The 15,693-nt window shown below is 44.9% G+C and overlaps 1 protein-coding gene across 1 annotated transcript in view; it reads right to left on the minus strand.

Annotated features, from left to right (window-relative positions):
* Positions 1 to 1,555: 1,555 nt before the first annotated feature.
* FAN1 (FANCD2/FANCI-associated nuclease 1) overlaps positions 1,556 to 15,693 on the minus strand; it is an 18,292-nt gene continuing 4,154 nt past the window's right edge. The window contains exons 4-9 of the mRNA XM_008568546.1: positions 12,468 to 12,632; positions 11,840 to 11,990; positions 7,021 to 7,124; positions 6,249 to 6,443; positions 5,547 to 5,675; positions 1,556 to 1,801 (exon numbers count right to left, since the gene is read on the minus strand). Of these exons, the coding sequence (XP_008566768.1) occupies positions 1,664 to 1,801; positions 5,547 to 5,675; positions 6,249 to 6,443; positions 7,021 to 7,124; positions 11,840 to 11,990; positions 12,468 to 12,632 (882 nt within the window). The 3' untranslated portion in view covers positions 1,556 to 1,663. The remainder of the gene's footprint in view (positions 1,802 to 5,546; positions 5,676 to 6,248; positions 6,444 to 7,020; positions 7,125 to 11,839; positions 11,991 to 12,467; positions 12,633 to 15,693) is intronic.

The following is a 15,693-nucleotide window of genomic DNA, read 5'->3' on the forward strand; positions in this document are numbered from 1 at the left end:
TGATCTACAAGAACATAGTGACTGAAGAGGTGAAGGCATCTTCTCCCACCTGTACTTGTGTGTCACCCATGCGACTGTTTGCTTGCCCTCTAAGATGAGGTAATGATCAATAACATTTTTAATATCAGTACAGAAGTGGCTATAGTTACAGCCATGTAGGTATGAATGGGCCATGCATGTCCTAACTGGTCCTTCCTTTCAATAAGTACAAAAACTGGAGAGTAATGTTTCCCCAAGAAGGTCTGGAAGGAGTTGACGGAAGACTGGGACCCTGGTCCTTGATTCCTGGGTCTGCTATTCAGATAAATCACCTTCCTACTCCTCCCCTTCCCCAGCCTGAGCCCCAGAAGTGATGAGCAGCCCTGTTTTAATTACACTGTCAATACAGAAAATTCCCTCTAATCTAGTTTTCAGTGATGCTTCTAAAGAGAAGGACGGTAAGGGACAACTGCTTCTGAGAAAAACTACTCATTCCTTTGGTGATCCAGGCCCAAGTGGTAAGCGTGAACATTCACGGGTGCCATAAGTTGAGCAACTTCATGAGGATTTGTTTTTTTAATTCCTAAAGAAGTCAGAATTTCAACTGTTTCTGCCCTTCTTGGATAATCATAAAACAAGGATGTTTAACAGCTAAATGTTAAAAGCTTAGATAAATTCAAGAATCTCCATTTCCAATATATTAGAAACATTGTTTATGTTACTTCTGTAAAAGACCTAAAGAGGTGAATCATTACCTGTTTGTTTTGGGGGCTTTTTTCCCAGCTTTTTTGTAAGTCTAACTTAACACAGACAAATCCAGCTCCTAAAATGGCCACCAAGGTTTTGACCTTTTTTTTTTTTTTTTTTTTTTTTTTTTGAGCACCCAGACCCACTGGATTGACAGTTTAGCCCACTTTATTATGAACTCCTCATTTGAGCAATTGTTGAGCCCCTACGCTGGGCCCTGGGTGTACAGTGGTGAACCAGTCATGATCACTGCTTTCAGAGAGCTTTCAGTCTAGTGGAAGTTAAAAGAATAGCTCAAACTTTCATTATGGAAGTTTTTAAACATTCACGAAAGTGGAGAGAATATATGAGCTTCCTTGTACCATCTTCTGGCTTGAACAATTATTCATATTTTGCCATTTCTATTAAATTTACTCTCCCTCTCCTTTTTAACATTTTTGCTGGAATAATTTAAAACAAATATTAGACTTATCATTTTATTTGTATCTCTTAATGGGAACTTTTTTTTTTTTGTCTTTTGTCTTTTTCCGTGTCCGGCAACGGATCGCAACCCTCAGTGTTGCCCCCGTACCGGACCGGGGACCGGCAACGGAATTGCAACCCTCGGTGTTGCCCCCGCGCCTCGCTCAGCCAGTGAGCGGGAACCGGTCTGTATGTGGGATCCGAACCCTCGGGCGGGAGCGCCGCCGCGCTTCCCAAGTGGCGCACTTATCCAGTGCGCCACCGGGCCGGCCCAGGTTTTGACCTTTTAAAAAGTTCATTACCTATTGTGTGGCATCAATGAGTGTATTAAAGTGAATACCAAGTTTTGTGATACAGACACTTTAAATGAGTCATTAAACTGTCAGTTTTATAATTGACAATAACAAAATCAGAATTAAATAAAATGTAGTGATGTTCTACACTTTTAAAAACCTTACATCAACATATGACCATCTTAGCCAAGGCCTTTGCCTTTAGCTCCAGCTGCAACCACGTGGCAGACTTCTACTTCAGCCCCCAGCTTCTGCAGTTCATCCAACCAGATCATTTGCTTCTGTGAAAGACGATCACTGGGGCCTTTAACTTCTACCAGCTGGAAGGTAAGTTTTAAAAATTATCAGTATCTTACTGAAACCTGAATAGCCATCCAAATAAGCTATAGTAGTTTTCCCTAACAACTACTTCAATGGGTTATTCTACTGCACCACTGTGTTTATATATATATAACACAGTATATATATAATAAGACATACACATAGTTAAATTCCTTGAGAAGTTTTCCATTCTGTAGAAACTAGACAGTTCTTCACAGAGAATTAATAAATTGATTCTTAGTACAGCAATTGAAAATTGTTTTAAAGCATGCACTGGATTGCTACTTCCCTGCCTAAAACCTTCAAATTACTTTGTCATATTTGCAATTATATCTAAACTTCTTGCTGTGACCTACAAAACTGTAGGATTTGGCTCCTGCCGACCAAGGCCTCCTTTCAGTTCATGGAAGAGACCAATCTCTTCCCTACCTAAGGGCCTTCCCTTTACTTGCTGCTCCCTCTGCCTAGGACATTTCTCCCAGTTCTTCACATGCCTGATGTATCTTTCAATGCTCAGCTTAAACGGATCTCAGAGTGGTCCACCATATCTCTTAAGTAGAATCCTTTCTATGCACTTCTTTCATGGCATTTATCATAAGATTAAACTGTTTATCATCTTCATGAAGGCAGGGATGGTATGGTGTTAGTGTTGTTCACTGCACATTAGTGAACTTGAAGACAGCATTAAAAACTATCCTAGGTGAAGTATAGAAAAAAAAATTTTAACAAACACATTCAGCAGCCTAACAGATGTTTTATTAGAGTCCCCAAAGGAAAGGGGAGAAAAATATTTGAAGAAATAATGGCCAAAAATGTTCCAAACTTCATGAAATTATAAACCCAAAGATCCAAGAAACTCAACCCTAAGCACAGAAAATAACAGTACACTAAGAAATACCATAATTAAATTGTATAATCATCAATAAAGGGGATATCTTAAATGCAGCCACAATTTTTAAAAGCCAGAGGGAAAAGATACATTTCTCATTGGAAACTGCTAGCTAGAAGACAATGGACTAATATTTTTAAAGTATTGAAAGAAAAAAAACTGTTCACCATACAGGTTTTTGCTTAGAGAAAATATCTTTCAAAAACAAAGGTGAAATAAAGACTTTTTAAGACATACAAAACCTAAGTAATTCATTACTAGCAGACCTCCACCTCAAGAAATGTTAAAGGAAATTCTTCAAGCAGGAGAATATCACATGGAAATCTGGATCTATACAAAACAATAACAAACACTGAAATTGGTACTACATGAGTAAATATGGAGACTCCTATTAATCAACTGCAGAAAACAAAAATAATGTGTTACAGATTTAGAACTTGTAATGGAGACCTATAAAACCACCAAAAAGGCTGGGAAGGGAGAAATAGAACTACACTGCTGAAATGTTCTTTATACTATACATGAAATTGTATGTCACTTGAAGGTAGGCAATAAGATATACACTGCACACACTAACGCAACCACTTAAACACAACAGAGTTATAGCTAACAAGCCAATGAAGGTATAAAATGCAATCTTTAATTAAAGGGGGGGTGGGGGCAGAAAAACAGGAAAGGGGAACAAAGCTGAGACAAATAGAAAACAAGTACCAAGATTTAAAGCCAAGCATTTCAATAATCACATTAAATGTAAATGTTCCAAACACCCAGTTAAAAGGCAGAGGTAGTTAAGTTGGATTCAAAAGTAAGACCCAAACTATATGCTTCCTTCAAGAAATTCACATTAAATATAAGGGTAAAATAGATTAAAAGAATGGAAAAAGATGTATTATAACACTAATCAAAAGAAAGTTGGAGTGGCTAAAAATAATGTCAGACAAAGTCAACTTAAGAGAACATTACAAGGAATAAAGAAAGGTCATTTCATAATGATTAAAGATCAATTTATCAAGAGGATATGACAATTGTAAAAATGCATCTAATAACACAATTTCAAAATATATAGAGCAAATAATTGATAGAAATGCCAGAAGAGATATATAAATCCACACTTAGTGTTATAATGTCCATATCCTCTCAATAATTTACAGAAGAGTTGTATTTGTATATAGTAGCAGCAAACAACTGGAAATTTAAATTTTAAATAATAATACAATTTAAAAAGTATCAAAAAAAAAATATGAAAAACTTAGGGATCAATCTGCCAAAAGATATGCAAGGCTGAAACCTAAAAAAATTGCTGAGAGAATTTTTTTAAAATCTAACTCAATGGAAAGACACTATGTTCATTGATCAAGACTTAATACTGTTAGGATACCAGTTCTTGCCATATTAATCTACAGACTCAAAGCAATACCAAGTAAAATCCCAGTAGGTTTTTTTCCCCCCAGAAATTGAGAAGCTGATTTTATAATTCAAATAAATATGCAAAAGACACAGAAGAGCCAAAACAACTTTTAAAAAGAAGAGCAAAGTTGGAAGGCTGATACTACCTGACTGCAAGACTTAACGGAAAGCTACAATAATCAAGTAATAGAGACAGAACAACAGAACAGAGGAGAGTCCAGAAACAGACCCACACATATGTGGTCACTAATTTTTGACAGAGGCAAAGGCAGTTCAGTGGGGGAAGTACAGGCTTCAACAAAAGGCCCCAAAGCAACTGGATGTCCCCACCCAGAATTTCAGTCCATGCCCCACGCTGTACACAAAAAACATCTCAAAATGGATCACACAACTAAGTATAAAACCTAAAATTATTAAACTTACAGAGGAAATCATAGGAGAAACTCTTTGTGACCTCGAATTAGGCAAGTATTTCTGACATAACACACCAAAAGCATGATCTGTTAAAGAACAGGTAAGCTGGACTTTGTCAAGATTTAAAACTTAAAACAGCTGATTGTACTGATCTGTGTGGTACAGAGTTGAATATCAATACATGTGATATGTGATATGGATAATTAGAATATTCAACAATATATCGTTTCTTGTGGCCCTTTGCCAATTCCTCCCTTGCCCCCCTCCCCCTCCCCCCTCTGGTAACCTCAGTTCTTTTCTCTCCTTTAGAAAGTTCAACAAATTATTCATTGTTGTATCTTTCTTTTTTTATTTGCTTACTTTTTAGCTCCCACTTATGAGTGAGGACATGCAGCATGTCTCTTTCTGTGCCTGTCTTATTTCACTTAATGATTTTCTCTAAGTTCACCCACAACATTTAAAACTTCTGCTCTTCAAGACACTGTTAAAAGAATGAAAAGACCAACCACAGGCTGGGATGAAATATAACTGATAAAGGATTTTCATCCAGAATATATAATTTTTTTAAAAATCACAGAACTCAATGAGAACAAAACAAAGCCCCAGTGCTGGGCTAGGGTGAGGCCAGTGTGGCCCGGCAGACAGCGTTTAAGGAGACGCTCATTCTCGGGTTCCTCTAAAGGAGCTCCTGGTGTCCATGGCCCATGTGATGCCCTCCCTTTGGGTGTGGGCAAGACTTGTTTCTAACAATAGAATACAGCAAAACTGATGAGATATCACTTCCACAATCAAGTTCTAAGAGACTGTGACTTCGTCTTGCTCACACTCTCTCTTTCCTCACTCGCCTGCTCCAGTGAAACAAGCTGCCTCGTGGTGAGTGGCCTGGTGCAAGGCCACAGGAGCTAGGCCCTCAGCCCCATAGCTAGGAGAAATTCGATCTTGCCAACAGCCATGCAAGAAATGCCTAGAATGTGGCCTCTGATTTAGTTGCTAATCAAATTACAAATAAGACTTTCCATTCTGGCTCTACTAACCTTAAAGCGATGACTCTGGGAATTCCACACCACCAGGTCAGGGAGGCCCCCTCGGCAGTGTCGAAAGTCAGCAGCCAGGCGCCTGCACACACCACTGAGGACAGGGCCTCCCAAGCAGGAGACAAGATCCTGAACACAAAACATATGGAGTTAGTCACTGTCCTTGTGACAGGCACTGAATAGGCTCAAGTGATTGTGAGACAGAGAAAAACCTAAAATTCCCACTGGCAAGCTCTGGGAAATCAGTTCTCTTTTCGTCAGTTATCAGACTTCTGCCCAGTATGGAAATCCTGGGGAGCTTATAAGGGAGGACTTTGGAGTAAGAACTCAGGACTATGACAGCAGTGACACAGAGGCCAACAGCTGTGGGACAGAGAAGGGGTCCTATCTGCTGGGTCCACAGGTCAAGCCAAAGGAAGCTGTTAACTCAGGTGTAGAAAAGGCATAACAAGCTGTTTTAATGCCATAACATGTTTTCATCACCAACAGTTGCATCTGGGCTGGGGGATGGGGTATTAACATATGCACACATATATCTTACAAGTGCAAACGTATCTATCCATATATATGTAAATATATATACACGTACTCCTATGTATGTATGTGTGTGCACATGTATTTTGATACAGTTGCCAAAAAGACACCCAGCACTGGGGAGGTGTTACTTTGTGACCAAATCTTGCCATGCAGGTAAACCATTACCTGAGCTTGTTGAAGAGAAGAGAAGCGATCCCAGTTGACAAGGGAAGCCACTCTGCCCTCCTGGGCCTGCCATGCAGCTGCCACCCAGGCTCGCAGGCTCTTGGCAGGGGCACTGTGAATCAGCTGCAGCCTGGCCTCAAGGGCTGGCTCCCTGCTTGTGAAGAAGCTGTCTGTGTACAAGTCCAGTGGGAAGGCCTGTGTCACAGCAAAAGCAAGCTCTCATACCGTGCCTGGAGAGGGCTGGGTTAATCGGAAGAATATTCGGTACCTACAAAACTTGGAAACTGACCAATTGGTTAACACATCCTTTCCTTCAACAGACATGTAAAAATTATCTGGTATATGTAATCTGTTATAAAAGCAATTTATTCCACTGTTTTTTTTTAGTAAGAATTTGAAAAAAAAAATTTTTTTTTTAGCTTAAATCGGTAGACCTCTCAGCAGGCCCATGTGATAATGTATGTGACAGCCCCTGGCACAGTGGCTGGGCCATGCAGGTGCTCAGCGAAGGCTGAAGCTGAAGGCACTTTGTACTGAAAGTATAAAATGCAATGTTGCAGGTAGACAACATTTAAAACTTAACATCCTTACCTTTGAAATTCTACCAATCAGAGTTTAAGCTATTTTTACAGTGGAGTTAGCAATGTGAGGTGTGGATGACCCAAAAGACCTTAACAGAGACAAGTCTCTGACAGCAACAGACATGCAGTACACAGGTGGGGCGGAGTCACAACCGTGCACAGTGTCCTCGCGGTCCACATCACAGGGTTACCTGGTAGGCGTTTCTGAAGACGTCAGGTATCCCATCCATGAAGATTACATCCCACAAGAGGAGGCCACACAGGGTGCTGAAGGTGGACCCTTCCCCGTGAATCCCTACGACAAAGTCACACACACACGCAGGGAAAATCAGTTTTACCTGTCTGTTTTGTCTTGTTTATTTTGGCAACTCGCCCATACAGGTGTTATCAGCACAACACTCTGACCAGCTGTTTCTTCAAAAACACCACCATAACTTACTGCACATTTAATTTCAAGGAAAGAATAGGAATATTTTAGGTTCAGTAGCAAATGCTGTTTTCATGCTGTTCCTAGCCCATTTTTTATACTATACTGTTTATAAACAGAAGCTTTGTTTAAGGGCAAAAATCTTAGTAGCCATGGAAAAACTCAAATGAATATTTCAAAGCCACAAAGCAGTGGTTCTCAAACTTTAGTGAATAACTTAAGAAACATATTTAAAAAAAAAAAAAAAGTTGATTCCCTCCTCAGGCTCCAGAGGGTGTGACTTAGTGTCCGGGCTGAGTGCAGAGTCCCCGTGCGAGCTCTGGTGCAGGTGTCCCCTCAGCCACCCCTGAAAAAACACTTCCCCGAGAGGATCTGGCAGGAGGAGGGCTGGCAGCAGCTACCCCACGCCCCTGAACGTAGCAGGCGCTGTCTCCACGCACCTCACTCACCCGAGCATCACATGCTCTGGCCTGAGCCGTGTTCCCAGTGTTCCCAGCACTCAGGGCTTTCACACCACCTTTGGCCTTAAAGGGCATCTATTTCAGGCTGTGCCTCCGCACATCACACACACATCGTCCTGGTTGGGAGCCAACTTCAGAGGGAGAAATCAGTGCCCAAGGCCATACAAAGAGCCAGAGGCAGAGTCTGGAGCAGGACGAAGGGCTCAGGTCATGGCACAGCACACAGGCCTGTGTACCTGAGCGAGCCCCAGCTCCCTAGGCCTTCTCTCTAAGCCAGGCTTCTCTGCACCTGACCAGGGTGGCTGTGTGGACAACTCCCCACATTACTGCCATAGCCAAGAGGGTGCCGGCCACCAGGGCCTGTCCTGACACACCCACGACGCTAGCAGAAAAGCTGCTCTGGCTGATCTCCCCTGCTACACACAGACCCCACTCCACCTGTGTATGAGGCCACAGTGAGAAGGGGTAAAAGCAGAGGCCAGTCAGCCACAGCTCGTCTGCACAGGGCTTCCTGCTCACCCTGTGTCACTTGAAAGGACACATGGGACAGAGACCTGCCCTCCACAAGGAGCAGTGTGTGCCAGCTCCCATGGCCTGTATCCCTGAGGCTGTGCTGGGCTCTCTCTGTCTGTCCCCCTCTCAATTCTAGCCCCTTGTCCCTGCAGCCTGTCTCCATGATTCAAAAGGACAGCAGAAGGAACAACAGGACACAAGTGTCCTGGTTGCAGCCAAGTCCTCTAACTTTTACTAGAAAGCTTTGTGCCAGGGTACTGGGCTCTTGCGCGCCAGGAATAAAGCTGGGGCTTGATCTCTCATCAGCTTTCTGTCCTGGTGTGTACACTGTTCAGTGACGAACACGGGGTCAGGTCACTCCTGAATTCCTAAGTTGTGTGAACACGGGGTCAGGTCACTCCTGAATTCCTAAGTTGTGTGCGCTATGCGTTCCTACTAGAAGTGAAATCGCTTTGGGGGGGGGATCTTTCTGAGTAACTCAGAAATAGCTGTGCCTGTAGGGGGTCTGTGAGTGCCCTGACACAAACGCCCCTCTGGAACAAAGCCTGGCAGCAAGGGTTCAGCTCACTTTCACTGCACTAATTTTAATAAATGAAAAGTATTTCACATAAAAAAAAATTTTACCCTCTGGGAAAGGAGTTGTGTCTGTCTTGCAGGCTCATGGCTCAACTGAAAGCATTTCAGAATGCTTGGCTCCCAGTCTGCCCCCTGGGCCACAGCGCCTGCTCCCGCTTCTGCCCCACCCAGGGTCCACATCCTCTGCGACGCATCCTCTGGGGCTGGACTTTCACTCCAGTCTTCGTGTCTAGCCTTCTGACCCACTGTCCTAACTGTGTCCTCGCTGGACTTGGCACTTCTTCCCTGATGGCATCACCCTCCCTGTAAGTGGTAAAGATACCATGCAGACTAATCCTAATGCTCACCAGAAGGGAACCTGGATTTTGTAAAATCGTACCTGGCAGTTGTCCTCTGATGGTCCTCATTGGTCTTCTGACCACTCACATGACACTGAAGTGAAATCATGTCCTGACTTTCACACATCTGAAGATATCAGCATGTTGTTAACACCAGTAGCCCTAGAGCACGGGTGCAGGGAAGGGAGTCCTGCCTAACCTAGACACGAGGACAGAAGGACTCGATGGGTGTCCTGGGAGGGACCCACATGTGCACACAGCCAGCACCCTGAGATCATGTCTGGGGGGAGGGAGGGGGAGAGGACAGAAGGAAGGCCGTATGGAACTGGGTAGGTTCATGGGCTCCAGCATTCTATCCTCTCCACGGTACAAAGGCATGTGCGCTGTCTTCCATCACAAAAACATTTTGAAAAGGAGAACTTTGGAGCCACTCTGAGGTGTCTCCAGGACAGAGGCCTGTGCCACACCTCGTCTCTGATAAGACAAAGAGGAGCTGCCTCTCTTGTTACCTGCTCTTACTTTTTCTGCTCAGTTCTACATTTTACTAAGGGTCAAGAGTGACAATTTCATTTTACCAGTTATAAGGCAAATAAGTCTGTTCTTGAGCCTAGGCCTTAGATAAAGCATGGAATTGATAGTTCATCCTGAAACCAAAAGCCAAGAAAGTAAAAGAGAGGAAGAGAAGTTCAGGTTGATAAATACCCAAACACAAGCCACTTCCAACTGACAAAAGAGATGAGTCAACTATTTAAAAACAAAACGTTCACTGCTAGGCTTACCACATTACAACAGAGACATCCAGAGCATCTCTCATTTTTAAAGAAGCCACAAAAAGAGCAAACACACAGCCCTCTGCACTCGCAGGGTCCACCCATGACACGTGTAGTCTATGGACTGGGCCACACTTCTGGGAGGGCAGCCAGGGACCCTTCCCCAGAGAGGGTCCTTGCCCTCAGCTGTCCCTGTGCACACGAAGACCCTCTAAGAAGAGCATTACACTGCAAATCCACAGATGGCACAAAAGGCCCCATGCCAACCATGCAACTGTCAGAGGAGGGGCTGAGCAGGTTCTAAACTCCTCTGTGTCTACTCAGGTTATGCTCAGTGGCCAAGTCCCACCCCCAAATATGGCCTCTGTTGTAGTCCATGTGCAGTTCCTCTCTCAGCCCCACCTGGCCACATACATAGAAGCTCACTCCGCAGGTACAGACCCTCTGAGGACAACATCAGCAGACTGTCATGACTTGAAGGACCTGGTTGACCCTGTAAGGCCAGCACATAGGTCGGGCAGAAGGTGGGGGCTCGAGGCCAGCTCCCAGCACTCACAAGCAGGGAGGCAGGGGGTGCCCGGCTCTGCGGGGAGATGAGGCACAGGATTTAGGGTCCGGGTCTGTCGAGGCTGGCGTGCAGCCTCCCTCTCCATGGCCAGGGGACATGTGTTCAGTTTCTCTCAGCTGCTGAGTTCAGCTGCATGCCACATGGGTTTCTCACTATTGGACATTTACATGCCAATAAGCAGATGCTAGGCACCTTCACCAGCCCTCCTTTCTACCCTGCAACAGCTACTATGACTCTAAGCTTACAGCCGTAGGACTCCCATTCTCGAAACTTCCCAGAATTCTGACTTGGGCTCTAAACATTTCAGAAAATGGCCTCTGAAACCAACAAAATTCAAAACCAAGAAGACACCAAGGAATACAGATTAACCCCCTGTGAAAACAGGATTGGAGGCAACCTTGACTGTGGTCCCTGTGCACTTCTGGTTTAAAGAAACAAAAGCGTCTCAGCAGCTCAAGGAACAAAGTCACGCTCAAGCTCAAGAGGCACAAGACCACCTGCCCCTGCACTGCACAGGCACGTACACACGGACACACACACAACAGACATGTTCACACATGTGCATTAGTGCACACACACACGTGTGCACACCCAGGCCTTCCTCTCCCACCAATAAAAAAGAAACCAAAGAAAGTGAAAGGCAGAAGAGATGCTGGGCTCGTGGAAACCAGTGGTGCTTTTCTCCTACTGACTGCATTTCCATCAACGATGCCACTGCTTTACATTGAGGTCCCAGCCCCCCAGGAGTGCACCAGCAAAGATGGTGCAGGAGGGGCAGGGGAGACCCCACAGAGTCACTGGAAAGGAAGCTGGGAAGAGCTCTGATTCTTACTGACGTCCTTTCCCCTCCCTCAGATGGATGCAGAGAGCTCATTTTACAAGGGATTCCAATCGCTGCTCTTTTTCGCAGCTCCTCTGGTTCCACTGATGCTGGCATCCCCGGCCTTGCTCCTTTGATCTCCTCAAAGCTGTGACCTGACTCGGGGCCTGCTCACCCCCTCAGGACATCCCAGCCCTCGGCTCCTCCAGCAGCTTGTTATCAGGCAGCCTCTCTGGTGTCCCTTCCCAAGCCCAAAACAAGCTGAGAGCAAAAATGGCCTCGCTTGCTTCTGACCTCCCACTGGACAGCGCTGTTCCTCGTGGGTGCTAGGGGGTGAATACCGACCGAATGGGAAGACCACCTTTAAATGCTCTACTTAGTAAACTCCTTTTCCACCCACACCCCCCCAGCAGCAGTGTCTTCTACTGTGGGAGAGGACAGAGAGATAACAGAAACCCATTACTGACAAACCATCCATCATGCAGCACTGTCCATCCATGTGGTGATGGATGGGATGGGAGAAAAGTTGCTGCTTACCATGGTCAAAGCCACTGTGTCTGTAATAGGCCAGCGCCAGCTCCTCCACAGAGCACAGGACCGTGGTGGGGGTGGCAGCCTCCCTGGCCTCCATCACAAACACAGACTTGCCCATCCCATGCTGCGGGCACAGCCTGCCCGTGATGGTCACCTGGGATGGCAGCACAAGAACGCCTGTCAGCCTCGCTCCAGCGAAACTCCTTGGAAACCCACCCGCAGTGTCCTGAGGATGAGCTTTCCTACCCCAAAGCCAGCCACTCAGCAGAGCGCACGGCATGTGGCCCACGCTTGCACACCTACGAGGATGTGACAGTTCACTGTCCCGGCCCTGGGACGGCATCTGCCACCAGGGCTGCCGTCTAGGCCCCTGACTAGCAGGTGAAACTGGCAGATGCCATGAGTCCCTACTCAGGGGTTGTGTCACTCCACCCAGGGTGTGATCAAACCAGCCAGCCCAGGCGTCAGGATGAAGATGGGGGCAGTGGCCATGCCACTGTCCAAAATGAGCTCTGGGGTGTTCCAAGTCTAAAAGAAGATATGCCCCCAAAACCATCCTAGCTTGCTTCCAGCCAGAAAAAGCCCAAGTGAATGGGTTTAAGTCCAAAGCGTTGGAAGGATATGTACTTACGTGCCTCACGTCTCCCACGCTCATTTCTGGTAGCCGATGGAGGAGATGCGTGTACCTTTTACAGCTTGGAGACTCTCGCAGGCGCACAGCTCTCTGATAAAGTGAAAGACGGTGCCCTGTTCTCACATCTGGATCCGCCAGCCCTTCCATGATGCACTTAATAGCCTAGCAGATAACGTGGTCACACATCAGGATTCCAGAAGATCCTCTGGGAGCATCCATTAATTTAGTTGGACAGGAAACTCCACTGTTAGTTATTCAATTTTTCTAATTAGCAAATGAGCAAACAGCACTTCTAGAAATACAGGCTACTTCTTTAGATCTTAATCAGATGTTTTTAATGCACAGAGCAACCATAATCTTCACTGTAAATGTGCCAAAACACAGCTGGCCTATTATCCACGTGGACAGTGGATCCCAGCGGCCACCTCCTCACAGACATCACGAACCTCAGGGACACACCTATGTCATGGGCCAGAGAAGAGTTTAGAGAAAAAATTGGCTCAGTGATTCTCAGGACATCACCTGGGGAGCTTTGAAAGAAAACATGTGTCCTCCTCCTGATCCACAGAATGAGAATCTCCAAAGCAGGGCCCAGACACCTGACCATGTCACAGCTCCCAGGTGAATCTCCCATGCAGTCAGGAACACAGAGCTGGGCCAGATTCCTTATTTATAGGGAGAAGAATCTAAGATTTGGAGGAGTTAAGTGTATTTCCTAAGGTTCTTTAGAGTCAGACAAATACACAAACAGAAATACTGAAAATCACAAGGAGATACCACTTCACACCTACTGGTATGGATATCATCAGAAAAATGGAAATTAAGTGTTGGGGAGGATGTGAATTGGAACCCTCATGCATTGCTGGTAAAAATCGTACAAACAGGGCCGGATGGTTAGCTCAGTTGGTTAAAGCACGGTGTTATAACACCAAGGTGAAGAGCTCGGATCCCCATACCAGCCAGCCACCAAAAAATAAAAATTAAAAAAATATTGCAAACACTGTGACAAACACTTCATCTAAATGTAGAATTACCATACAACCCAGTACTTCCACTCCTAGGGAGAACCCAGAGAATTGAAAACAGGCACTTAAACAGATATTTGTACATCCACGTTCACAGCAGCATTGTTAACAATAGTCAAAAGATGGAAACAATGCAAGAGATGAGTAGGTAAGATGTGGTATATTCTCTAGCCTTAAAAATGAAGTCCCGATACAACACGGACAAAGATTAGAAACTTTATGGTAAGTGAAATAAGCCAGATGCAAAAGGATAAATAATATTTCATTCTAGAGACAGAAACTAGACTAGAGGTTACCATGGGCTGGGAGAAGGGAAACTGGAGAGGAGCTGCTTAGTAGTTACAGAGTTTCTGTTTGGTGATAGTGGTGTTAGTTGCACAACAGACTATAATTAATGCCACTGAATTATATACCTAAAAACTGTTATAATGGCCAATTTTATGTATGCTAGATACATTTTACAATAGAAAAAAACAACAGAAAAGCACCAAAGTGAAAATCAATGAAGGTTCAGGTCAACAGGAGTCAAGTGGCCACAAGAAATGCAGAGGTGAGAATGAGCCGCAGAAGCAGCAGGGCCGGGGGTGGAGGCCTGGTCCCAGGAGGGGCTGCTTGGGCCAGCTCCACCTCTGCCCTGGCTGGGCCTGGGTCACCTGCTGGCTCACAGCAGGAATAAGCATGCAGCCAGTAGATTCCTTCCCTGGAGACTAATGCAAAGCACATTAGGAATGGTAACAGAATAACAAAGCTCTGAGTGCAGCTTGTAAGACCTCTGGGAAAAGGTTAAAAGGAACTCGGATTGTTTAGCATCATCTCAAAAAAAAGCTCAGTGGCTTGTCTGTCCTTATGAATAGGAGTGAATGCTCCTATTGGTAGAACTGTGACCAAGGACGAAATCTGCCAAATCTTTTGAATCTTTATTTCACTGAAAATAAGAGGGGACATAAATACAAGCTTCCTCTATTCCACGTTCGGTTCTGGGCTAACGAGGATTTCTCCTGCTAGTGCAGCCTCCATAGACACGGAGGGGTCAGGCAGCTCCACACCCACCTCCACAAGAGAAAACAGCGGTTGCTGGCTTTTTCCCTGGCACTCAAGGTAACACAGCACTTTTTCAGTTTAAGGCAGTAAAACCAGTATGTCATGTTTCCACATTCCATGGTCAATTTTTTCCACCCCTACATCACCCTGACTCAGTGTGCCACTGGAAAAGACAAAATCTCGCATAGGCACAGTTCCCTCATTCAATGCCAGGCTGGAATGGAGATGGAAGGGAGGGGACCCAAGGCAGCCACACAAAGAGCCACTGTTGCCACCAGCTCAACAGCAGCATTCTCTGAGCTCCCATCCTGCCCTGCTGCAGAGGTGACAGAATCCCTCTACTTCCAAGTCCGCCAAGATCCACAGGAAACATGGGGACCAGTGACAGAAGGCGGCCTGCTCGGGGCTAGTCAGACAAGACAACACATGACTCAACAGCAGATAGAGCAAAATGCCTCTGAGAGCACAGAGTTACTCCTAAGTGCCTGCAGTAAGAGAAGGAAGGGAATGTGTTTTCACCACTCTCTCCACCTGGAGGCCCTGTGCAACAAAGAAAGAAAATCACCATTTCCAAAATAAAAAACACTTTCCTTGAAGGCATTTGCTGAGGGCTGAGACGTCTCACTCTCCCTCTCCTTGAACTCCTAGATGCTAATTCCTAAATCCCAACAGAGTCCACTGCCATCCCATCTCCCATATCAGTGAAGAGAAGACAAAAGCCTCCTGTCTTTATTGTAAAGCTTGTGTCCACTTCCCTAGCATTTCTTCTGGGGTTGGAAGAACGTGGACAAAAGAAGTATGTTAACAGAAGAAATAAATGTTCTAATTACATTTAGATTTTTAAGGCATTTAAAAGATTGCCGTATTTTAAAAATTCATTTAAACATGAAAAAAGCCCCACGTATGTCTCATTACTGAGTACCAGTTCCAGGCGCTTCAAGTGCTGGTGTAAGTTAAGAGCCAGTCGATCCCACCGTCGGATTCTGTTGTCAGGACAATAAATTCTCTGAGACAAAAGGCTTTCCAGTTCCTTGATGGCTTCCTATTGCAACAATAACAAGGAAAGCTCATTAGATTCACACACACAGAGAATCAACTGTAATTATATTTAGAAGCCAAAAGGACTGGTAAAGTATATTTGTAACAATCTTTCCACT

Source organism: Galeopterus variegatus, unplaced genomic scaffold, assembly GCF_000696425.1.
Source record: "Galeopterus variegatus unplaced genomic scaffold, G_variegatus-3.0.2 Scaffold422, whole genome shotgun sequence".
Classification (NCBI taxonomy): Eukaryota; Metazoa; Chordata; class Mammalia; order Dermoptera; family Cynocephalidae; genus Galeopterus; species Galeopterus variegatus.